Here is a 25,599-nt window from a genome sequence, read left to right on the forward strand (position 1 = left end):
AGACCAGAACTTGGCTGGAGATCCGGGCTAGAGATCCTGGCTAGGCTGCTGATCAACTGAACGCTGTCTCCGTGCCATTCCTTCTTCGCCAACTCCGTCCACACCTTTGGGGACCCCTGGACCCGCTGGGGCTGGACCCCGGCAAAAATCATTTTAAATAAAATCATTTTTGTAATCTTTAGTAACTGAATGTATTAATTTCACCAAAAAATCTCAAGAAACTCAATTTGTATAAGGTTGAAGAATATCAATATTAATTTCTTGCTCCTTTACACTAGATTTTAAACAAATACAATTTTTGAAGGTTTGAATTGTGATCTTTATAAAGGCTTCATGTACTATTGATTCATTTTTCCCTCTTGTCAAGCTGAAGTGAATAAAAGAGCAAGCAAATTATGTTTAATATACTAGTAAGCACCAATGCATCTAGCACTTCATTTCAAAATAACTCGGTCAAGATATTTCCTTTTATTTGCCAGTTTCCTAATATTTTAAATTGGAATATATAAACAACTTTATCAGACCTACAACTTTCTTCATTTGTTTTTCAAGGAGATACCAACTGGATCAGATCTCTATGCTAGGCAACAGGGCTAGGGGTGGGAAGCAACCTCCATGGTAAGTCCTGCTACCAGTCGTGTTCATCACACTACTCCCAGCACCAGGCAGCTGCTAAGCACCCAGGAGACACTCTAGAGCAGTGGTTCTCAACCTTCCTAATGCCACAACCCTATAATACAGTTCCTCATGTTGTGGTGACCCCCAATTTCATTGTTACAAATCGAACATAATTAAAGCATAGTGATTAATCACAAAAACAATATGCAATTATATATGTGTTTTCCGATGGTCTTAGGCGACCCCTGTGAAAGGGTTGTTTGACCCCCAAAGGGTTTGTGACCCACAGCTTGAGAACCGCTGCTCTAGAAGAATGCTTGACTTAAGAAGTGAAGTCCCCCTTTCAAAGGGTTTATACAAATAACTAGAGGCCCAGTGCATGACATTCGTGCACAGGGCAGCGGGGAGGCGGGTCCTTCAGCCCGGCCTGTGCCCTCTCACAGTCCCGGACCCCTAGGGATGTAGCAGTGCACCAAGGGCAGGCGGGTAGGGGGAAACCTGGATCGGGGCTGGGCGCTGGGCAGCTCGCACTCATCCCAGCCTGCTGCGCCTGCTGCCACTTCTGGGAGAGGCTCCCAAAGCTGTGGCAGCTGCACTCACCAGTCATGAGCCCAGCTTCTGGCTGAGCTGCACTCCCCCTGTGGGAGCACACTGACCACCAGGGGGCAGCTCCTGCATTGAGCGTCTGCCCCCTGGTGGTCAGTGTGCATCATAGCAACTGGTTGTTCTGCCGAAATGGTCAATTAGGCTATTATATATATAGATAATGAGAGTGTATGAAGGTTAGGAAAATGCTGAGCATGTATAAAGCATGCATGTAGCCAGTCTCAAGGTTTTGGATCATAACTCTTTGTATTCAATTTTAAAGAGGACTATTAAATTCTATCATTTTGGCAAGGTTACTGTGAAAGAATCTTTCCAAGGTCTAAGGCTAGACAACAGCTTGACTCATCTTCAGCAGTAGTATACCAAGACAACAAACTACCTGCATTTATAGTACATTCTACTTAACCATGTAAATTATTTCTCCTTATTGCTATTTTTAAAATATGATTAGATGATAAAAATTATTTTTACATTCAAATTGAGCTAGAGTCCTGAGGCTGAGCAAACAAAATGGCAATTTCTTAAGCTAGACAAAAATGTGAATATATTAAATCCTAATTAAATAAAGAAAATAATTTGAAAGTGAAACTAATAGAAAGGCTAGAGCAGCATTTTCAAGGGCTCAGCTCTTCTGTGAATTAAATCACTGTTTCCACCTTCCTGATCCATTTCCACATTCAAATTCATGATAGCATGAGCAAAAGTACTTCCAGGAGAAATATTCTCTCTTTAGCTATTTTAAAATATATATATTTCTTTTGCATCGTATTGCTAGTCAGTCTCTTTTGCCACAACATCTGTTTCTCACAGAGAAGCTACTTCATTGTTGCATTTTTGGCTTAAATCCTTATTCATTATGCAAACTCCTTTTTTTTTTCCCCATACAACCCTCCGGTGTTTGATGAAAAATAGATTCCCAAACATGCCAAACCTGCCAAACAGGAATATAAGCTTCCAGTGGAAGCATAATGTTCCCTTGAAATAGAAGTGCTTTAGCTTGTATGAACATATTTCACTCTTGAAAAGAAACGAGATTATGTTTCATTTCTGGAAGATATATACTTCAGGTAAGAGACTGCAACAAACTTCCTATACTTCACCAAATACGTAGGAGAATATTTTAATCCAAGTGCATTCTTTTTAGCAACGTAGCTAATGATATTGGGAAACTTAGGTGGTAGATGAAATTTAAAACTGAGTCAATTTGTTCTCCAGAAGATAGATCTTTTCTAGAAGTACAGATTATGCCTGGATTATTCCTTCTCTCACTTTCCCTTCCTTTCTCTTCCTTCCTCTCTTCCTCTTTCCAGTCTCCTCTCTCTCCCTCTCTCTCGAAGGCTGACTTCATAGCTTGCATGGATACCAGACCATTTGTATCATCTCCTAACTGCTCACTCTCATGTTTCTCAGTCTTGAGACAAGTTCAGTCATGTCTGCGGGTAGATTTTTTTCTCTGTGCACATTCCCCTCTGTCTTGAAGCTAATGCAGGTTGTCTATAGACTGCATGCTGATGGCAACTCCAAAAGGAAATTCTTATTAAATGAAGGGTGGATATTCTTAACATATGGGCTGCCAGCTGATTAGAGCTCCTGCTGGAAAAAGCAGCTGTTTTCTCTCTGTTCTGTCACTCCACGCTGGGCTCCTCCTGCCCTGCCCTGTCTGTCTGCCTCTGTATTGGCAGCTCGCTGAAGGCCACTGTGAACCGATGTGTGTCCCAATCGCCCCCTTCTCACCTGGAAAATAATTAGATATCTGATACTTAGGATTGAAGATAGAAATGATAACCCACTTTTAAAAAATAATGATAATGTGTAACCCATGTATAGTGTTAAACTTTTAAAATGCGTTATCTAATGTAATATTGTAGACAGGTAACAGACTTAGAGAGGTTAAAGAACTCATGTCACGTAAGTTATGAATAATGTCACCTACGTCTTTAAAAACGTCATTAAGGCCCTAGCTGCCTTGGCTCAGTGGATAGAGCGTCGGCCTGCGGACTGAAGGGTCCCAGGTTCAATTCCGGCCAAGGGCACATGCCTGGGTTGCAGGCTCATTCCCCAGTAGGGGGCGTGCAGGAGGCAGCCAATCAATGATTCTCTCTCATCATTGATGTTTCTATCTCTCTCTCCCTCTCCCTTCCTCTCTGAAATCAATAAAGAAATATATATTTTTTAAAAAAACGTCATTAAGAGCTTGGATTTGAATCAAGATGTTGGAGCTCAGGGTCTCTTTCCCTGACATGCTAATCACACTCCATACATGTTTACCTACCACCTGGGGCATGGGAAAAGCAAGTTTGTGAATGGAACGTAAGAAAATAGTACCGTGACTGAGCTGGTAAATGAATAAAAACAACTTCATCCAGCTCCTATAGAAAAGGCTCATATTATGTAGATGAGTTAACTGATTCATTGAGTCAACAAACCCATATGTTGCCAGTGTGAGCCTACAGGCCATAATTTCAAGATTTTTCTCTCAGAGCTGTAACCATCATTGTCCTGAGGAAGCCCTCTTCAGTGAGTGAAAAGCAGAGTACAATTCCCTTGGAGCTTAGAAAGAAGAGTGATACACTAGTCATTTCCTATCCAGAAACATATTGCATTGTATTTTTGAATAAGTCATTACTTTTTCCCCATATTTATGACCTGATGAAATGACACAGATAATCATAGATAGCAAAAAGTGAATTCTTATAATTATTTATGCACAAATTAATTTTCACTGTTATTAAATCTTATCAATAATTCTTTTATAATAAAATTTATCCACTTTTAAGGTTGTTTTTTTTTTCAATCCACTCTTCTATTGATGGGTACCTGGGTTGCTTGTATATCTTGGCTATTGTAAATAATGCTGCAATGAACATGGAGCTGCATATATATTCTTTCAAATTAGTGTTTTGGGTTTCTTCAGATATATAGCCAGGACTAGAATGGCTGGTTCATAAGGCAGTTCCATTTAAAATTTTTTGAGGAATCTCCATACTGTTTTCAATGCTGGATGCATTCCCATCATTACTGCACGAGGGTTCCCTTTTCTCCATATCATCACCAACATTTTTTATTTGTTGATTTATTGATACCATTCTGACAGCTGTGAGGTGATATCTCATTGTAATTTTAATTTGCATCTTTCTGATGATCAGTGATGTTAAGCATTTTTTCATTTGTCTGTATGTCCTTTTTGGAGAAGTGTCTATTCAGGTCCCTTTGCCCAGCTTTTAATTGGATTTTTTTTTTCTGTGTTGAGTTTTATGAGTTCTTTATAAATGTTGGATATTATCTCCTTACCAGATGTATCATTGGTGAATATCTTCTCCTATTTAGTAAATTGTCTTTCGACTTATAAATGGTTTCCTTTCATATAAAAACTTTTTAGTTTGATGTAGTCCCATTTGTTTATCTTTTCTTTCCTTTCTCTTGCCCAAAGAGATATATCAAAAATATCGCTAAGAGAAAGGTTAGATATTTTATAGCCTATGTTTTCTTTCATGAGTTTTATGATTTTTGAGTCTTTCATTTAAGCTTTCAATCCATTTTGAGTGTATTCTTTTTTTTATATTTTATTGATTTTTTACAGAGAGGAAGGGAGAGGGATAGACAGTTAGAAACATCGATGAGAGAGCAACATCGATCAGCTGCCTCCTGCACACCCCCAACTGGGGATTTGCCTGCAACCAAGGTACATGCCCTTGACCGGAATCGAACCTGGGACCTTTCAGTCCGCAGACCAACGCTCTATCCACTGAGCCAAACTGGTTAGGGCTTGAGTGTATTCTTGTATATGGTGTAAGAAGGTGTTCTAGTTTCATTTTTTTCATGTACTTGTCCAATTTTTCAACACCATTTATCAAATAGCCTGTTTTTACTTTTTCCCCTTTGAGTATGATGTTAGGCATGGGTTTGTGATATACGGCCTTTCCTATGTTGAGGTATGTTCCCTCTATTCCCTCTTTGCTGAGAATTCTTATCACAAATTTGTTGCGGATTTTTGTCAAATGTTTTTTCTGCATCTTTTGATATGATCATATGATTTTTCCTTCATTTTGTTTATGTGGTATATCACATTAATTGATTTGAAGATATACAATCCTTGAATCCCAGGAATAAATCCCACTTGATAACTGTATATGAACTTTTTAATGTATTGCTGAATTTGGTTTGCTAATATTTTATTGAGGGTTTTTGCATCAGGGATATTCATTACTGATATTTCATCAGGGACATTTTCTTTCTTTGTAGTGTCTTTATCTCATTTCAGAATCAGGATAATGCAGGTCTTATAAAATGAGCTAGGGAGTCTTCCCTTCTCTTGAATTTTTTGGAATAGTTTGAGAAGGGTAGGTGTTAATTCTTTGATTGCTTTGTAAAGTTCACCTGTGAAGCATCCGGTCCAGGACTTTTGTTTGTTGGGAGTTTTCTTATTACTGCTTCGATTTTGTTGGTTGCAATTGGTTTGTTTCTTCTTAATTCAGTTTTGGAAGATTGTGTGTTCCTTGGAATTTATCCATTTTGTCTGCATTGTCCAATTTGTTGGCATGTAGTTGTTAGTAATATTTTCTTATAATCCTTTGTATTACTAAGGTATCAGTTGCTGCTTCTCTTTCTAGCATTGTTTTCTTAATCATAGGTAAAAAGGATATAGCATATTCAATTTCCCTTTTCTCTTGTAAGACAGAAAATTTAGCATGCCTTTTAGTTTTAATTGAACTAGTCTCTATTTTTTTCACCCGGCTTATTAATATGGAATGATTTTAAAATTATTATGTTTGAAATTATATTTGTAATAATTACTTAGACTAAGTCAATGCGATCTGATTTTTAAATGATTGATCTTAGTTTCCTATTCTTAAATTTCTATTTTGATTAAAATATTGTCAACATTTTTCATTGAAAGAGTATACAAAAATTTCTGAGCAGTTACATACATGCAAAATATTTTTTAGCTGCTATCACTAATATATGGCAAAGGAATACTTGATGTAAAATATACTTAACCTCAAAACTATGTATTTATTGTTCCCTGAGGACAGTTAGTATTTAAAGATAAAGTCTATATTCAGGCTAACTTTGATTTTTTTTTCTCATCCCTCCCCTCCCCCTTTCTTTTTGATAGGTAAATGTTTTATTTTTGACATTTTAAAAAATTAGCTATTTTTCCTGGTTGCATGTGTGTATGTGCCAGGTATGTATGCATATTCAGATTGATTTAGTTCAGATTTCCTTTTTTGTTACTTTCAATGTTAAGTCTTTTCATTTGTTCTGATTATATTTAGGATTTCAATAGTATGATGTCAGATGTTTATTCAGACTGTTGCAATTGCAATAGTGTCACTCATTCATTTCTATTGTGGTTTCATTTTTTTCAGTGCTCATAGAGTGTTCCTCAATGCTATTTCAAAACTTAGCTTTTTATGTCAATTCTGCTTTTAATGACAATTTTAATGTTAGTGAAGTTTTAGTTTCTTTACATATCAATATCTCACCAAGCTCCATTTTTATTAATAAATCTCTCAACCAATTTATTCTATATCTTTATTCTTCATTTTATTATTTTGGTTTCTATTTTATCTTTCTGCTTTATGTAATAGAATAGTTTTTTAATTTTATAAGAAACATAGTTAATTTTTATCATATAAGTAAATATGTTTTTCAAAACTAATTTCTCCTCTTTTGTCTCAACTTTAAAGTCATTTTAGTTCTTGCAGAATATTTCCACATCTACGTGTCACTTTTTTCCCCCCAAATACTCATCCTGTAGGAAGGAAAGTTGTCTCCACTGATTACTCATAATTAATGTCTGTAGCTTCATCTGACTGCTTTCATTGTTTACCTGGTGGCTGTTAGAACACATTTCTCATTTTCACTTAGACAGCGAATATAAACAGACTTAACCTAATTAATTACTGGTCACTAGCAGTCACTTAATTTCTCTAAGTTCTGGACTTCATTTATCTTGCTGTTGTTTTCTGTTTGACTACTTTGAGAAGGTAAGCATATTTCTAGATGATTCTAATCAACATATAGTTCTGCTTTTGCCAAAAATGGTCAACCTTTGCACTTTCTCATGGTATTTTACCTCACATTCTCAAATAAAGCATGTCAAATGCTTAGTCACTGTGGACTCCAGATATTTTTCACTAAAGCAAATTGTAGTCTTAGAAATAATGTAAGTAGAGGAATGGTAAAGTGGCTCTGGCTGCCAATGAAAGGTGTTGCAATGCAGCAGAGCAACAATTTTGGGAGTGAGGATGGAGAGAATTGATAAGCCTGAATCTCCCAGTTGGTCAGTAGCAGGGAAATGAGTCATCTCCTTAACATTTTGCATGCTGGCAGATAATAAAGCAAGTGCCAGACTTGCTTTTATTTTCCTCTTATTCCATTTCAGCTTAATCTGCTTTGACTTTATTTATGGACGATTGGATGAATGGTTGACAGTCTTTTTTTTATTGGTAATGTTATACTATAAATAAATATCATTTGATTTTTCGCTTTAAAAAATATTTGGTTAATTTTTAAAATCACATATCACATACTACCATCCAGATTCAATTCTAAAGAAATTCAACTGGCCTGGCTGGCATGGCTGAGTGTCAACCTATGAACCAGGAGGTCATGGTTTGATTCTGGTAGGGGCATATGCCCTGGTTGTAGACTGTATCCCCAATGTGGGGCATGCAGGAGACCAGCTAATCAATGATTCTCCCATCGATGTTTCTATCTCTCTCTCTTCCTTCCTCTCTGAAATCAATAAAAACATATTTTTTTAAAAAAGAAATTCAACTGGAGTGATCTTAAATCCCTTGATTTATTTTATTATTACCATTATTCTAAGGTTATGGAACTAAACTCATTTACTAAACTCACAGTGTGTTGACCAGCTTTTATTTTTGTTATTTATAAGGTTTTTTTGGTTGTTTTAAAGTTTTCTAATTTTGTCTGGCTGTCTATTTTTTAAATTCAAACTTTATACATTAATTCATTTAACTCTTCTCTATGTTAATGTTTCAATTCAGTCCTATTGTTGTAGCCCCAATGCAATGAATCATATGACAAATGCTTTTCAGATATATGTTTTAAATAGTAAAAATAAAATATGGTTATTCAAGCCATACATATTAATCATATTTTAAAAGGAACATCTTGTTGTATATTTTATTGTATGGGTTGGTACAATAGACATGTTATTAGAAGCATTAAAAATTACCAATGCATCATATAATTATGGCTTTTCCTTATACATGGTTTTAAAAACTTTCTAGGATCTCTCTCTAAATCATATTTAATCAAATTCATTATATCAATAACTTTGTCAAAGATTCAGTTGAAATTTATGTTTCTTGAGAACTTATATCTTGTGCTAATGATTATGTTAATGCTAAGCATAATTAAGTAGTTATCTCTACACATCTATGATATTTTCAATATTTATTTCACCTATACATTTACGTTTATTTGGTGAAAAACAGAGACATGTTTCTAGCTACGAGAACAGTGATGGATACTGTGTGGCTTGCACGCTTCCTCTCCCTTCTCCTACATCCACACAGAGGGTGCTAATGGAGCATTACCATCCCGAATTTTGCTCAGCTGCACAATTCTCAAAGCAATCCTGAGAAGTCACTACTATGTAATGAAATTTCATTTATGAGATAAAACTATTTACCAATTCAGTTTCAGATCCATATTAGAATTCCCCCAAAGAAGAAACTGTTATTAACTGGTTTCTGCTACTTACTTCTATTCTCAAATATTTACAAAAATAAGTGTCACCTTTGCATGTATGGGAAATTTTGCTCAGTTTTGTTAGTGTTGAACAATGAAGCTGAAACTAGATAGAAATAAATATAACAGTATACATCTTTTATATTTATTTAATAATACAAAGAATAGAAGAACAAAATTACATATTCTAAAAATGTAACTTTGATAAATGTGAAGTTGTTTGCTAGAATATTCTAACATACTAACACTAGAGCCCTGGTGCATGAAATTCTGCACTCAGGGGGGTCCCTCAGCCCATCCTTCGCCCTCTCACAGTCTGGGAGCCCTCGGGGGATGTCTGACTGACAGACTCCCTTAGCCCTGCCGCAGAGACCAGAGTGGCTCCCACCACCGCTGCTGTGCTCACCAGCCATGAGCCCAGCTTCTGGCTGAGCAGCACTACCCCTGTGGGATTGGGCTGAAACTGGCTCTCTGACATCCCCTGAGGGGTCCCAGATTGCGAGAGGGCACAGGTCAGGCATAGGGACACCACCAGTGCACAATCTGGGCCAGGGAGAGATGCGGGAGGTTGGCCAGCTGGAAGCACTGCAGGAGGGCTCCCAGGCTGTTTGACCCATTTCACTCAGCCCTGATTGGCCAGACCCCAGCAGCAAGCTAACCTACCAGTCGGAGAGTCTGCCCCCTGGTGGTCAGTGCACATCATAGCAACTGATCGACGGGTCAACTGTCTGCCCCCTGGTGGTCAATGAATGTCATAGCGAGAAGTTGAGAGGCCTTGGCATATCATTAGCGTATTACACTTTGGTGGAACAGCCGAATGACCAGACACTTAGCACATTAGGCTTTTATTATCTAGGATGTTACTGGATTATTACTTTAAAAGATTTTTAATATATTTCAATTAAACAGATAATTTTAAGAACTAGAGCTGAATTGATTTACTAGTGTTTTGTATTCTCTGTCCCTTTAATGTAAGAGTGACAGAAATCAAAACTTGTAAAATGCATAGTGGGAGGTATTTTTTCCAGTTGAGATTTAATCTATGTAAAATGCCTTGTGAATTTCTTTAGCCATCTTCCCTTTTCTTTTCCTAAAGGGAAATCTGACTCTCTCCAAGAACTCTGCTCCTTTGTGTCTCTCCTGTGGAAGCTGTTCTTCTTCCCATGTCCCTCATTGGAGGAAGACAAGGCACGGCCAACATTCTTCTAGAATGCCACTGTCTTACAGGCTATCTCTTCCAACACAGTATAAACTCCACTCTTCAGCGTCCCATGGCATCTTGCATCTATGTTCCTTCTATTTACTAACATCCACTGAACTAGTTCCGACACATCCTTTAGGGATTTTTTCTCCTCTTTGCACCGGTTTCAGCATCATGATTTCACATTGTAACTGCAAGTCTCCCAGAGAACTCCAGGACCAGCCCGCTATAAATGTTCAAAATAAGGCCCTTTCTTCCTTTTAATAATAGAACCTTCTTTTCTTTTCTTTTTTTCTGGTCTCATGGCAACAGAGTAAGGGACTGCCTTTTCCAGTCTTCCCGTGGCTAAATACTCAAGCCAATGGATGTGAGCAGAGTGATATGTGCAACTTCCAAGTCAGGATTTTGAAGGGAAGTTGCTTGTACAGTTTTCTTCCTACCTCTCAGACTATAAATACTAGTTGTCTCCCACACTGGGATTCTGTTCTCAGATTAGTTATATCTCTTCTTAATCCCCAAACTCTCTTAAGTTTCATGGCTTCGGCTATAAGACCTATTTTCTGAACTGAAGAATCACCTATGAAAATACTCAGCATCTTTACTCCCTTTTTTACAAATCCTTGAGTTCCATACGTCCAACAAATCAAGCTACCAATTCCTATTTCAATATTTACATTGGCAACTACATAAAACAAAAGTACAGCTTCATGCACTATTATCAGTTGAACAACCTTCTAATCACCCTCAGTGTCCAGAAATAAACCTTTCCTACCACCCAAAAACCCTCCATGTGCCCTGCAACCCAAATACCCTTCTTCTCTCCAAGAATAAACATTTCTGACATAATTTCTGCCCTTTTCGATGTAGTTTCATCATCCAAGTGTGTATCTCTAAAATACATGGCTTGGTTCCCTCTCTTTCTCTCTCTCTTGATTTGTGTGGGATGAGTATATTTTGCATCCTTTTGCAATTACTGTATTCCTACTCCACTTATCCCTTTGCGATTTATTTGATAATGAAACTAGCTTATTTTTTCTGTATTTATTTCTACCCTGGTTTAGTTTAACATATTCCTCTACCCTCTGTGTTTTCTGTCTATTGGTATTTGGATCTAGAGGGTTAATCAGAATAGATTTTTTGGCAGGACTTATGCATTGTAGTTTTGAATTTTTATCAGAAAGCACAAAATCCCTGGCTGCCTCTCTTTTTGCAATGTGAGCAGCCATCAATGCTTGATGCCTAGATTTTATAATTCATGACTTATTATAAAATATTGATAACCTGATAACCCAATTTTATCATTTCTTCATTTACTAGTTGAAGTTCTACAAAGAAAAACTTTGCCTCATTTATAACATACTTATCCAGTGATTAGTTCATATAAAAAAATATTCAAACATGTTTGAGCATGTACTGCATTAACCTTGTGTTCTACAAGGGTGATTAGTGACTTGTATGTGTGTATCTGTGTCACTCTGATTACACGCATTTAAACATATTTGATGTTTTCCTCCATTTCAGTTATTGTACTTATTGGCCAATGGAGCCTTTCCAAGTTGGCTCTCAAATCCTATTAATGCACACTTGCATTCTCTGGTAGCTTCCTTACTAACTAGAGATGTAGGATCTCCTAGGTTCATCTTGTATAGTATCTTTCCTAGACCCCAAAATCAACTGGTTCTTCAAGTAGCCCTGCTTTCTTTTAGTAGGATAACAATCTAGATGTTAGGGATATTCATTGTTACTGAGATGGGCATTATTTCTACACCTTTCCAAGCAAAAATAGATTAGATGATAGATAGATGATAAATAGATTATAGATAGATAGATAGATAGATAGATAGATAGGGGGCGGGGCCAGCTCCTGGCCCCTCCCTCCACCAGCCCAGCCCGAATCGGTCCCCATAGGAGTGGGCTGGCTGGACCCCACCCATGCACAAATTCGTGCACTGAGCCTCTAGGTAAAAGTAATTGTCTAGCCCTAACCGGTTTGGCTCAGTGGATAGAGTGTCGGCCTGTGGACTGAAGGGTCCCAGGTTCGATTCTGGTCAAGGGCATGTACCTTGGTTGTGGGTACATCCCCAGTAGGAGGTGTGCAGGAGGCAGCTGATTGATGTTTCTCTCTCATCAATGTTTCTAACTCTCTGTCCCTCTCACTTCCTCTCTGTAAAAAATCAATAAAATATATTTAAAAAAAGATAATAATAATTGTCTAGTCCTAGTCGGTTTGGCTCAGTGGATAGAGTGTTGGCCTAAGGACCAAAGGGTGTCAGGTTTGATTCTGGTCAAGGGCACATGCACAGCTGTGGACTCAATCCCCAACAGGGGGCATGCAGAAGTCAGCCAATCAATGATTCTCTCTCATCATTGATGTTTCTCTCTCTCTCTCTCTCTCTCTCTCTCTCTCTCTCTCTCTCTCTCTCCCTCCCTTTCACTCTGAAATTTTTTTAAAAAAATAAATTTAATTTTTAAAAAAACCTGAAAATAAAAATAATTGTCTAACTCAACCATTCATTACTAATAGAACACTCAATAACAGACCCTTAAGTAGGGGAAGGAGACCTGTAAAACAGTATCCACAACTGCTTTGATCAGTTTAAAATTCTCATCTTGGTATGTTTTCCAGGTAGATTTGTTTGACAATAATTAAAGCATTATTAGCTCTTACCAAAATATCACTAGCCTGTGTTTAGGGACCCTCCACCAAGTGTCATATTGCAGATGCTGTAAGAATTGTGTCTGTGGCCTTCCATTGGTGTCATACGTACTCCTTAGCTGTCCTTGTCCTGCATGCAGTGGGCTTCATTCCCACTAGATTGTTTCCCCCAAAGTAATGTCAGAGCTGGAGGCTGACTTTTCATTGTATTATTTACTAAGAAGAATTGAATGAATTACTGCTTTAACTGCTTTATCTATCATGTTTAGGGCTGTAATTTTAACAAAACTTAAGAATCAAAACATCCGCTGAAACCGGTTTGGCTCAGTGGATAGAGTGTAGGCCTTGGACTGAACGGTCCCAGGGTTGATTCCAGTCAAGGACATGTACCTGGGTTGCAGGCACATCCCCAGTAGGAGATGGGCAGGAGGCAGCTGATCGATGTTTCTCTCTCATCGATGTTTCTAACTCTATCTCTCTCCCTTCCTCTCTGTAAAAAATCAATAAAATATATTTTAAAAAAACACAACTAAAACATCCTTGAAACTAGGTCTGGATGACTTGCACAAAGTTATCTGTGATATATTGTACATTCTAAACAAAAACATACCCAATATTCAAACCTTGACTATGGCATTCATAAATGCTACTTCTGCTTTTTCTATGGCAAAACACATTTAGTAGTATTCTATATAAAATCCCCTCAATTGACATGGAACCTGCATCTATTAAAGTAATTTTCATATTGTATTGTATGATGAATTTGTGTCTATGAGCTGCTTGAGGGCAAGAGCTGTTTTATCACTTTAGTATTCTCTGGGCTTTGCACACTGCTGGACATAATATACTTGGAAACACTGAATAAGTAAATGTGCAAATGAGTAAATAGATGCATGAATAGATACATTGCTTTTTGATGTCAGCATCTCTCAAAAATATGAATAAGGGACAGCTTCAAATTTTTCATGAATAGGAAGCTTGAGGCAGACTAATGAGAGGTGAAGTGCCTATCCTATCTAATCAAGACAAAATATGCAAATTGACCATCACTCCACAACAAAGATGGCGGCACCCATGCCGGGATGCTGGCATCGTTGTCACAGCAATGATGCCAACATTCCGCCCTGCTCCCCTTGCAGAGGGCCTCTGGGTAGCACATGCAGGCATGGAGTGGCAGGGGCAGGGCGGGACGCCGGGCTACTTGGAATGCTGCCACTTAAAACCTATGAAAATAGTTCAGCTTTCCTGAGACCACAGTATGAGGAAGCCCAAATTAGCCACAGGGAATAAAAGCCCTGTTGAGGATGCTGATCAGGTTCTAGCCTCATTCATAGGAAATGCACCCTGGAATATTTATATGATCCGGGCTGGTGGGCAGCACTCCCAGGCACAGAGCGGCCTGGGCAGGTTGGGATGCCTGCCTTTGTCACCAAGATGACACCAGCGTTCTGCTCTGCCCCGCCCTGCCAGTGGCCGGCCTGTGGGAAGTCCCACCCCACAGAATCAGCCGTTGGTCAGACAGCTCTCAATGGCCTGACAGGTAGGACTCTCATTCACCTGCATCTCAGACTGTGACAGCAGGGAGGTGGGACTATGTCTAAAGAGCAACTTTTGATATAACGTAGCTCTGCAGCTGAAAGATGCTGGCGTTGTTGACAGCATGTGATGTTAAAGTTAAAGTTTAAATACTTCATCCCAAGTGAAATTAGTCAAGCACTCTAAAGTGTTTTCAGTCTTAATGTGGTGTACAGGGAGATATTAGAATAAGTTTAATCACTTTATCAGTCATTGTTTGCATCAATGTTGTTTTTATATCATGTTTTTGCTGTTTTCATATTATGTTTTTGTTTTATAAAATGTGTTAGTTGTTATACCATTTTGTTATTGTTTATTTATTAATAAAATTATGTATTATTTTCACATACATTTTACTCATTTCCTTTCATGTCTCACATTTCTGTTAAAGAGAAAGGGCAAATAGCAATATTAAAATATTTCCTCTAATTAATTCCCTTTTAATGTGCACAAATTTTGTGCACCAAGCCACTAGTTGGATTATATATGAATAAGAAAATGCCACTTGTTCATTTAAAAAGGAACCTATAGAGACTATCTGGAAATTAATGTTTTCCCTAAGTACCTCTTGTTTTCTCTTAGGTGAAATATATCAGAGGTCATGAAAATGTTTTTCCTCATCACTAAATTTCAAATTAGAAATGGGAAAAAAATGAGACAGGAAACTTAATTCCGCCTGGACCTTTAATCCCTTTTTGCTACATGATCTTATATGTTGACAGGTTCCAGGGGTTATATGGGGATGTAGAAACATTATTCTTCTTTACTATATGTTTTCTATAGTTTTACAGTCTTATTTAAATCAGGAACTGATAACCTCTCAATGATGTCTTAATTGCTGCTAATCTGTATGTACAGTTCTGCCTCAAATTCAAGTTATATGACTTTTTTATGCATTACTTTATAATGTAAAGTGTAGATATTCATCAGCTGACACTAAATGGCATTTCTATTAGCTTATAAACTAAGAAATACTCCAGTTTTTAAATTGTGATGGCCAAGAGCTTTTAAATTATGAGAAATTTCTTAAAAATCACAAGTGTAATACTGAAAAAGTAGATCTGGAAGAGGTTTAGTTTTTATTACATTTTCAATGTGACTAAGTATATCTCATTCTCTTTTATCTCATGATAATGAGATTTTTTTAGACAGGCTTCTAACCCATTTCAAGTTTTAGTGCTGCCAAAAATGCTTGAAAAAATATTGCTAGTAATAAAAATTGAAAAGTTTTCTACTCTTCTCAGTAGCGATAATTCAAGTTGAGTTAATATGTGTTTCATTGCCTAAATCCAGGCATGTTCTAAATGTCATATGAATATGGCATGATCACCCATACACCTCTCTTTAATTCCTGTTTAAAACAAATTGGTACACACAAATTCTGAGACTTTGGGTAAGTTGATTTACCTTTCAGTTTCCTCATTTGTTAAGTGGTAATAATAATATCACAGGTTGACATGAGAAATAAATATGTTAACATATGTAAATATGTACATGCATGTAGAGCAGTAGCACAGAGGTCTCAAAAATGTTAGATACGATTATCATTATTATTCACAGAAACAAATGGAGCACAGCCTAAATGGATCTTTAATTTCAGAGTCAGATCACTGGTACCTTTTTTAAAGACCTTCATTAATGACTCTACGAAATTAAGAAATAATTTTTAAAACTCAATCAGTTCTTCTGAAGCCACCAAAAACTGTAAAAGTCATTTTTATATCACCAGCCACACTTACTGTGTTTAAGCTAAGACAGAGCAGAGGAGGCTAAGGAAGCCTGGAACAGGATATTAACTCTGGTTGTCAAAGTCATACCCTGCTGACAAATCTGAGTTCCATGACAGAGAAAAATGAAGCAGGATAATTTGCTTTAATGAAACATAGCTTTCACTAAAAACATGGAGATTAGAAAATAGCAAGTACCAAAAAGGGGATTCCAGCTAAACAATGGATCACCGTAACCCACGAATAGAATAGTTTGGAACCATATTTTATAGATCTATTTTCTGGTTACACTTTATTCTATACATTTTTTACTTACATCCCTTGAAAATATCTCACAAATGTATCAGTTCAATTTCTTGAGTAGAATATAATAAATGTGCTTATTGTTTAGTGTTATCAATTTTAAGTCCATCTTAGTGCCAATATAATAAAAATCAATTACCATTGCAAAACAGATTGATAATCATATTTGATTGTAATTATTATCATAATTATCCTTTAAATGTTTTGTCTTTAACATATATCCATATAATCATTAAAGAAATTTAGAAATCCATAAAAGTGACACAATACTTTTCAATTTTATTTTCTGATACTCAGTTATGATTTATAAACTATAATTTATAAATTTTAAAAATTATAACTTTCAAATTTTATTAGATCATCTGTTTCAACAAATACAAATGAGCAACAACTTTGAGTAAAGCAAAGTACGAGGTATTGAGTTATTAGTGACAAAAACTAACGTGGACTAGTGATCAAAGGGGGAAGAGAAATCTTACATATACACACTATGGATGTAATCTTGAGATAGCTGAAAACCACTGTAAACCTATTTCTTGGGAAGCTATTGAGTTTATTTCTTAAATATATAATTACAATATTTAAAAATAGTTGCAGGGCACACGAACAAACAGATTGCAGAAAATGTAGAAGCAGTTTCAGAGACAATATAACATTGCTGGTGAGAAGATGAAAGCTTTAGAACAGGATTGTGACGGTGTTCAAAGAGAGAGGAAAAGAGATTTCCTACAGGAACTAGTAGTGGTTTATTGGATATAGAAGAATAAAGGTGAGGGAAGTTTCGAAGATGAAACCCTGTTTTTTGGTCTAAGCAATTGAGTGGATGGTTGGGCCATTTTCTGTCATGGAATACACTAGAATGGGAGCAGGTTCTTGGGTGAATTATAATTTAATTTTTGGACTTTCTCCTAGAGATTTAAAAAATTAAAGAGGAGATATTGAGTAGGTCCTAACAAAAATGGTCTAGACATACAAGTGGTAATTTAAACTACAGGAGGAATAAAATTACTTATAAAGAGAGAATAATTGAGAAGAAACTCGGACAAGAGTCAAGTGGAAAATGAATAATAGGTAAAGGAGTTTTTTGAGAAAAGGCAAACAAAAAAGTATTCAGAGAATAGGTTCAGAAAAGCCAACATAAGAAAGCAAGGAACTGTAAAATAAGAAGTATGGCAAATGGAATTAAATATTGCAGATAAATGAAATAGAGACGAATAAATGCTAGTTGAATTTACTAACATGAAGCTTACTGATGAACTTAATGGAAGTCATTTTGTAGAAGTGATATAAGAATTTGCAATTACCTAAAAGAATTTTGGGAGGAGAAGAAAGGGTCGAACCAACTAACAAGAAGATTTGATATAGTGGAAAGGAAAAAGTTAAGACCGTATTTACAAGGTTGAGTGATTGCTGATAAAGACATTGTTTAGCTAGTAATAAAGAGCCTTTAGCATGTTAACACGCATATAGATGATTGAAGACAGAGGGAAATAATGATGATATAGGCAACTGGATCTTCAGTAGCAAAAGGAATCCCAGGGGAATATGGACTTTGGATTGATTCATGAATCTCCTGTCATAATGGAAATTATTTCACTGTCATAGGAGTTTTATGAATCAATACACCCCCTCAGATTTTAATGTTGTGAGCCTTGATGGCATTTTATATTACTCAAGGAATTATTTATTTTGCAAAAGAGAAATTTTTTAAATATATTTTATTGATTTCAGAGAAGAAAGGAGAGGGAGAGATAGAAACATCAATGATGAGAGATTGGCTGCCTCCTGCATGACAGCACTGGGAATCAAGTCCGCAACCTCAGCACATGACCTTGACTGGAATCAAACCCAGGACCCTTCAGTCTGCAAGGCTGACACTCTATCCACTGAGCCAAACCTGCGAGGGCACTAAAGAGAAATTTTAAAATAATTGTTTATATTTGTTCATCCTTTTTTTTTCTTGCAAGCTTTTATTACTAATTAATCAAAGAACTTTTTGTTTCTCTTTATGTTTTTCTAGGAACATTCCTATATTTTTAAAATCTCATTACAGAGTTGCTTGGAGCAGAGTCAACCCTCTCAGTTATATACAGTAAAGAATGGCATATTGTTGGAAAACAGATCTAAATCCCAGTGAATCACATGAAGAGCAGCATGGGCACCAGGAATTGCACTCTGTAAATCAACCCCCTTCTTCTAGCCAACTCAGTCTAGGTTTTGATCAGCTAGTAGATGAAATCAATAATAAAATCCCATTCTATCAGAGTGAAATTGAAGAAAACACCGTTTCTGTGCCCAGTTCACCAAAGCATTCATTAGATGAAGTACTGCAAATATCCTTAAATGAATTCAATTCTAAAAGCTCAGAACTCTCCTGTCACCAAGTTAGAAAAACACCAGTAATTGGTTTTAGGCCTTCTGCGCTACCAAATCCTCAAAACATAAATAAAGAAAGCTCTGGGAGAAACCCCACAGGAAAACGTCATGGTGCTGATTTATACAGATTTAATATTTCAGCCCCATCATCAGCTAGTTTGGATCAAATTAATTCACAAACAGAACTGGAAAATAAACATCGTAACTACCATATAGGATTTGAAAGGAGCATTCCCTCTATATATCCATCCTTCTCAACTGACTTCATGCCAAAAGAAGATAATAAAAGGAATAGAAATGCAAACACTGTAGAACCTGCTTCAATGCTCTTTAAAGGTTCTTTACTACCCAGGATGTGTGAAAGTTCATGGCCAAAGGACATAGAGGTATGTGTTATATATGTTGACCTAAAAATATGAATATAAGTCATTTAATAATATGCTGGTTTAATTTAGTAATGAGGTAACTACCTTAAATAAATAAATGTATTATATTACAGTTGAAAGAAAAAGCATTTATTATCCACTAATCCTGTGTTTCTTAATTATTTTTTTCTGGAAAGGGCAATATAATTTTTATAATATAATTTTGAAAGCTCGTTTCATCAAATCTAAATAAAATATTATAGTATCTACATTTTATTAGATAAAAATACCACAGTTGGAGGTTTCAATGATAGTATCTTTTATTTTACCGTGTTATTATGCACAGAGGAACACACATAAATTTCATTACATTTATATTCTGAGTCACGCTATCATGAATTAAAACTTTAGATTATTATTCTTAGGAGAAATGTCCCTTTACTCAGAGGCTCCTCAATTATGCTGTTGGCAGGCAAATTCTATTGGGATCTTTCCAAGAATAGGAAATTAAATAATAATTGTGCAATTCATCCTAATGGTTTCATTAGTAGTTTTCCAATCATTTTAGTAACTATAGAGTTTCTTACACTATATTTGAACATTCCTCTGCTTATACTGAGTCTAGACATAAGTGAAGCAAAGTATGAAGAATAAATATTATTGCAACTGTTATTCAAAGACTGAGGCAAAAGGATTTTTCATTTATTCAGCAACTATTTATTATATTCTTAAAATATACATGATAAACTAGAAAATTCAAAGAAGGAAATACAGGACACCTGATTTCAGGAGTAGCATATAATTCAAATTAGCTTGCAAACAAATAAAGGTAAGAGAGCAAAATAAGAGGATGAGTTCATTGGAGAAGAAACAACTAATTATGTCCAAAGCACTTGCAGAGGAGGTAGCCCCTCAACTAATCTAAATTGAAAGTCAATGAATTTTAGGAACTTCTACTATTGATCATGGCAATGTACCAAGTACTCAGCTTTCCCTTACCACCGAAAGCAGCTGTGAAGTTAGACAAACTCTTTGAATTTTAGGTATTGCACAACAGGCAGTATAAGATATCAATACTTGAGAAAAGGGAAAGTGTTGAATGATCAAAAAGGCAGGGAAGAAGAAATAGAAAAACAAAATAAAATATAAGAAACAAATATCAGCATGGCAGTCTTAAATCCAAAAATATCCATAGATATACTAAGTATGAATAGGCTAAGCATCCCAAATAAAAGGGAGAAACTTGACAAGCTAGATAAAAAAGACTTTACTACTGTCTACAAAAGACAATCTTAAGAAACAAAGGTAGAGATTGGTTGAAAGTAAAAGAAATAAAAAGACAACACTCAAACAGCAAAAGAAAGTTGGCGTGGTTATTAATATCAGAAAAAGTACAAAGCAATGCAGAGCATTATTAGAGAAACAAAAAGTCATTTCATAATGATAAAAGGAATGATAACAGGGTCAATCAGGAAGACATAATACATTTAGATGTACATGTACCTGACAAGAGATTCAAAACACATAAGGCAAAAAGGATTTCTTTTAACGTTAATAGTATGCCCACTCTAAGACTGAGCCATTTATAACTTGATTCACAAGAAATGAAACATGACCATATAAATATTTGCATATAAAAATTAAGGTGTTTTTTTTTTACAATACTCTAAAACTTAACCCAAATGTCCATCAACTGAAAGATAAATAAACAAACCGTGGAATATTCATGCACTAGTACGCCACTAATCTATAATAATAAAAGCATAATATGCTAATTAGACCAGACATCCATTCAGATGACCTTCCGGACAAAGCCAGAGCTGAGAGGGAAGCCCAGTCCCTAGTGCCTGCTGGCGGCCAGAGGGAAGCCTGGGTCTTGGGTGCCAGAGGGAAGCCAGTGCTGTCAGCCAGGGGAAGGAAGGCCTACTCTTGCATGAATTTCATGCATTGGGCCTCTAGTCAACAATAAAAAAGATGAACTATTGATATGTGAGACAATTTAGATACATTTAAAAATATATGTCATTTAATTGAAAGAAGCCAGAAGCAAGAGCACATACACCACCTAATCAGTGGTAATATAAATCTGAATCACTATAGTTTCCAAGTAGATGTCCAGATTGCCAGAAAGAGATCTGGGGAAACTTTCTAAAGTAATGAAAATGTTCTATATTTTGATTGGAATATTGATGTTACAGTTATATACATCCCTCAGAACTTAAATTATATACTTAAGATTTGTGCAATTTTCTATATGTATTACTTCATTTAAAAAATCTAAAAAAATAAAAAGTAAAACAGTAGAAATATTTAAAAAAGATAAAAAAGGTAGAATTGATCTTTTCCCACACCAAACTATATAAATTTAACAATTTTTATTTTAAGCTGATAGGTTGTTCCATTCAGCTAATTGAAGTTCCTGAAGGCAGTAATATGACTCTGGCCTCCTTTTGTGACAAAGTGAAAAAGTAAGTGTTGTTAAAATTTGAAACTTCTATACCTGCATAAATTTGTCTATTTAAGATTACTAAACTGAATAACTTGGCATATAAAATGTTCTGTAAGCTTTAGTACAATGAAAAGTATAAGTTTATGACAAATTGGATCATTACTCAACTTCTGGCATTATTTTTGTTGTCTATAGTCAAATAAATTTTCTCTTGTGGAAAACTTTTTTGATGATGTAAAATTAAGGTGTTCTTATCTTTTTCTATCTCGCCGTGGAAGAAGTCCAGTCTTATCTTCAACAGGGCCAGAATTAAGGCCATTGCCCATAATTTCTGTTTCATGTTAACGTCCAGTCCAGTCCAATATCTGGCTAACTTAGTCTGTACTCCCAGCTGCAGTACTGTGTGGAGGGTCGGCACGGCCATGGGCCATGCAGCTGCTTAAGGCCACATGGCTATGCAAACAGATGGGCACGTGAGGTGACAGAGCAAGAGAGCGAGAGGGAACAAGTTGCACATGAGAGAGAAAGCTCATTTCTCTGTGGATTTTAACTTTCCAAGATTTTGTGCACTTTTGATGGGGTCCACCCCCTAACCAAGCCATTGTTCCCCAGGCTAGACTGACAGGCAAGCACCTTCCCTACATCATCCCAACTTCCCTGTGCAGGTGCCCATCTCCCCTTTTGTTTGATCCCTTCCCCTGGTGATCTGCAAGGGAATGGATGGGTGGTTTCCTGGGGAGTGTGAAGCTGTAGCCTTCTGGTGAAGCTGCCCAGATGACCATGCTTATAATGTCGGGCTTCCCCTTTACTCTCTTCCTATAATTAATATTAACTAGCTAATTACGATGTTAAAAGCACATAAAGCAAAACCATGGCTAAGTGAGGACCACTATAGATAAAAATATTCTTAGTTGTGCAATGAGACTGGTCAAATAACTTGCCTCTGACTATAAAATTAGTAAATGGAAGAGCAGGATTAAACTCAAGACTTCTGGCTCCAAGGAGAAGCTATTATTCAATTCTCTGGCTCATTTGAGCAAAAAGTAATTGTTCAGAATATAACAATGACTTTTGAGTCCAATTATTTATGTAAAATTCACAGATGTGTAAAATCCAAAAATTTAAGAAAAATGGACAGCCCAAAATGGCATTTACCAATTTGATAAACAAGAGAATTTGTTTACCAAATTATGATATTAAGATGAGCGATTTCTAGCTTCAAAAAAGTTAGACATAAACAAAAACCAAAGCAAAGAGTTCAGGCTTCAGAAGCAATGATAATAAAGCAAGGAATCATTATATAAAGAGTGAATTTTTATGTTTTATGAATGGCAATGTATTCTTAACTGCTTCACATAAGGTGCTTGCGGAAGAGCTTCAACAACAGTCCTCTAGGGTTGTTTCTGGTATAATTGTAATTTTTACCAATCTGGCCTACTTCATAGCACCATGTCACAAATCAGCTGCTTTTTGTTTTCATATTTCTTTTTTTTTTTTTAATTAAATCTTTATTGTTCATATTATTACATTTGTTCCTTTTTTTTCCCCCCCATAACTCCCCTCCTCCCAGTTCCCGCCCTACCCTCCGTCCTCACTCCCCACCCACTGTCCTCATCCATAGGTGCACGATTTTTGTCCAGTCTCTTCCCACATCTCCCACACCCCTTTCCCCCCCAAGAATAGTCAGTCCATTCCCTTTCTATGTCCCTGATTCTATTATAATCAACAGTTTATTCTGTTCATCAGATTATTTATTCACTTGATTCTTAGATTCACTTGTTGATAGATGCATATTTGTTGTTCATAATTTGTATCTTTACCTTTTTCTTCCTCTTCCTCTTCTTAAAGGATACCTTTCAGCATTTCATATAATCCTGGTTTGGTGGTGATGAACTCCTTTAGCTTTTCCTTATCTGTGAAGCTCTTTATCTGACCTTCAATTCTGAATGATAGCTTTGCTGGATAAAGTAATCTTGGTTGTAGGTTCTTGGTATTCATCACTTTGAATATTTCTTGCCACTCCCTTCTGGCCTGCAAAGTTTCTGTTGAGAAATCAGCTGACAGTCGTATGGGTATTCCCTTGTAGGTAACTGAGTTTCTTTCTCTTGCTGTTTTTAAGATTCTCTCTTTATCTTTTGCTCTTGGCATTTTAATTATGATGTGTCTTGGTGTGGTCCTCTTTGGATTCCTTTTGTTTGGGGTTCTCCGCGCTTCTTGGACCTGTAAGTCCATTTCTTTCACCAGGTGGGGGAAGTTTTCTGTCATTATTTCTTCAAATAGGTTTTCAATATCTTGCTCTCTCTCATCTTCTGGCACCCCTATAATTCTGATGTTGGTACGCTTGAAGCTGTCCCAGAGGCTCCTTACACTATCCTCGCATTTTTGGATTCTTTTTTCATTTTGCTTTTCCGGTTGGATGTTTTTTGCTTCCTCGCATTTCAAATCATTGACTTGATTCTTGCGCTCCTCTGGTCTGCTGTCGGGCGTCTGTATAATATTCGTTATTTCAGTCCGTGTGTGCTTAATTTCTAGTTGGTTCCCCAATATAAGATCGAGGGTCTTATTAGTTTTCGTGTAGAGCTCATTAAGTTTATCGGCAGCTTCTAAACAGTTCTTGAGAGACCTTAAAAGTGTGGTTCTGAACTCTATTTCTTCCATTGACAATTTTGTCCTGTTTCTTTGTCTCCGCATTTTGTTATGCTTCCTTGGTGCACCCCCTAGTGGTCTTTGTTCGCAGTCTTATAGATAAATCTTGATTGCTGTAGCTAATTCCAGGGAGGGTTTGACCTCCAGGCCAAGTGGCTATGAGATTCAGCTGTGTCAGCGGTGAGAGAACTTCTGTCCTCTAGGGAGGTGCTAATCTAGCCTTTGCCTGAGGCTATCCGGCAAATGCCTCTGTGCAGGGCTTGGGCAGGGAGGGTCGAACAGGATCAACAGCGTGGGCCGGAGAGAGCAGTTATGGCGGCTCTCAGTCCTGTCCCAAGGGGCTCTGCCTCTCTGAGTCCCAGCACCCGCTGCAAAGCTCGGAGAGAAAGCTGCACTCGCTCTGACCGAAGCCAGACAGTCCCGCTTCTTCCGCCTGAGTCTGGGTCCCTAAAGACTCGCCCGGATCTGGAGCTCAGAGTCTGTGACTCCCTCCCGATTGAAAACAACAACCGTGCCCTCCGCCGCCAGCCCGCTCCGCGCACTCCGCACCTCAGAATTTGACTTCAGCACTGCGCCTCCTCTGAGTGTCCGTATGCGTTTCTCTTTCCTCCTAGTTGTAGGACTTCCACTCAGCCAGCGCCCCTGTGGTTCTGGGTGATGTCCCTTCCGTTTTTTGGTTTCACTTTTGAAGTAGTTGTTCAAAGCAGCAAACTCTGGCGTTAACCTATGCCGCCATCTTGGTTCTCCCTGTTTTCATATTTCTTATCTTCTATAGAAAACTCTGCATGATGTTTCTTATAATCGTGTCCTAAGTGATTTTTTCACCTATGTTTTTCAGAATCAGAGAAACATATCATGCAGCTGACATTAATTCCAACTCGGGGAAGATCTGGAGCACTACTACAGCATTTCCATACCAACTCTTTTCTAATACTAAGCTTAGTATAAATACTTTTATTGGTGACTCAACACACCTACTTCATTTTATGCCACATGGTAAGCAACCTTGCAAATAAGCATAAAAATCTACATAAAGCTGGGATAGGCTGCACAGCCTTGAGTCCACTAGTGAAAATCATTAAGTGCAGCATCATTAGGTAGTATTTTGCCCTGAAGTGAAGTATTAGGAAAACAACTAGAAACATTTTGTTAACATTTGTTTACCTATTGTGTTGAAGACCTCTCTTTACATAGCTCAACCTAGGACACCTTATTTTCCTGCTATAAAATAATGGCAAGTATAGTAAATTTTTAGCATATTAAAAACCAATTTTAAAGAGAGTCTAGGTATATATGAATGAAAATGCATTAGAAATGACTATTTAATTGAAATGTAAGTAAATTGTGAGGAA

The 25,599-nt window shown here is 36.8% G+C and overlaps 1 protein-coding gene across 1 annotated transcript in view; it reads left to right on the forward strand.

Moving 5' to 3' along the window:
- The first annotated feature begins 2,176 nt into the window (after positions 1-2,176).
- The window catches only part of PIK3C2G (phosphatidylinositol-4-phosphate 3-kinase catalytic subunit type 2 gamma), a 274,899-nt gene continuing 251,476 nt past the window's right edge, over positions 2,177-25,599 (forward strand). The window contains exons 1-4 of the mRNA XM_059682311.1: positions 2,177-2,291; positions 18,432-19,173; positions 21,538-21,620; positions 25,086-25,243. Of these exons, the coding sequence (XP_059538294.1) occupies positions 18,511-19,173; positions 21,538-21,620; positions 25,086-25,243 (904 nt within the window). The 5' untranslated portion in view covers positions 2,177-2,291; positions 18,432-18,510. The remainder of the gene's footprint in view (positions 2,292-18,431; positions 19,174-21,537; positions 21,621-25,085; positions 25,244-25,599) is intronic.

The sequence above is a fragment of the Myotis daubentonii genome, chromosome 2 (assembly GCF_963259705.1).
Source record: "Myotis daubentonii chromosome 2, mMyoDau2.1, whole genome shotgun sequence".
NCBI classification, from domain to species: domain Eukaryota; kingdom Metazoa; phylum Chordata; class Mammalia; order Chiroptera; family Vespertilionidae; genus Myotis; species Myotis daubentonii.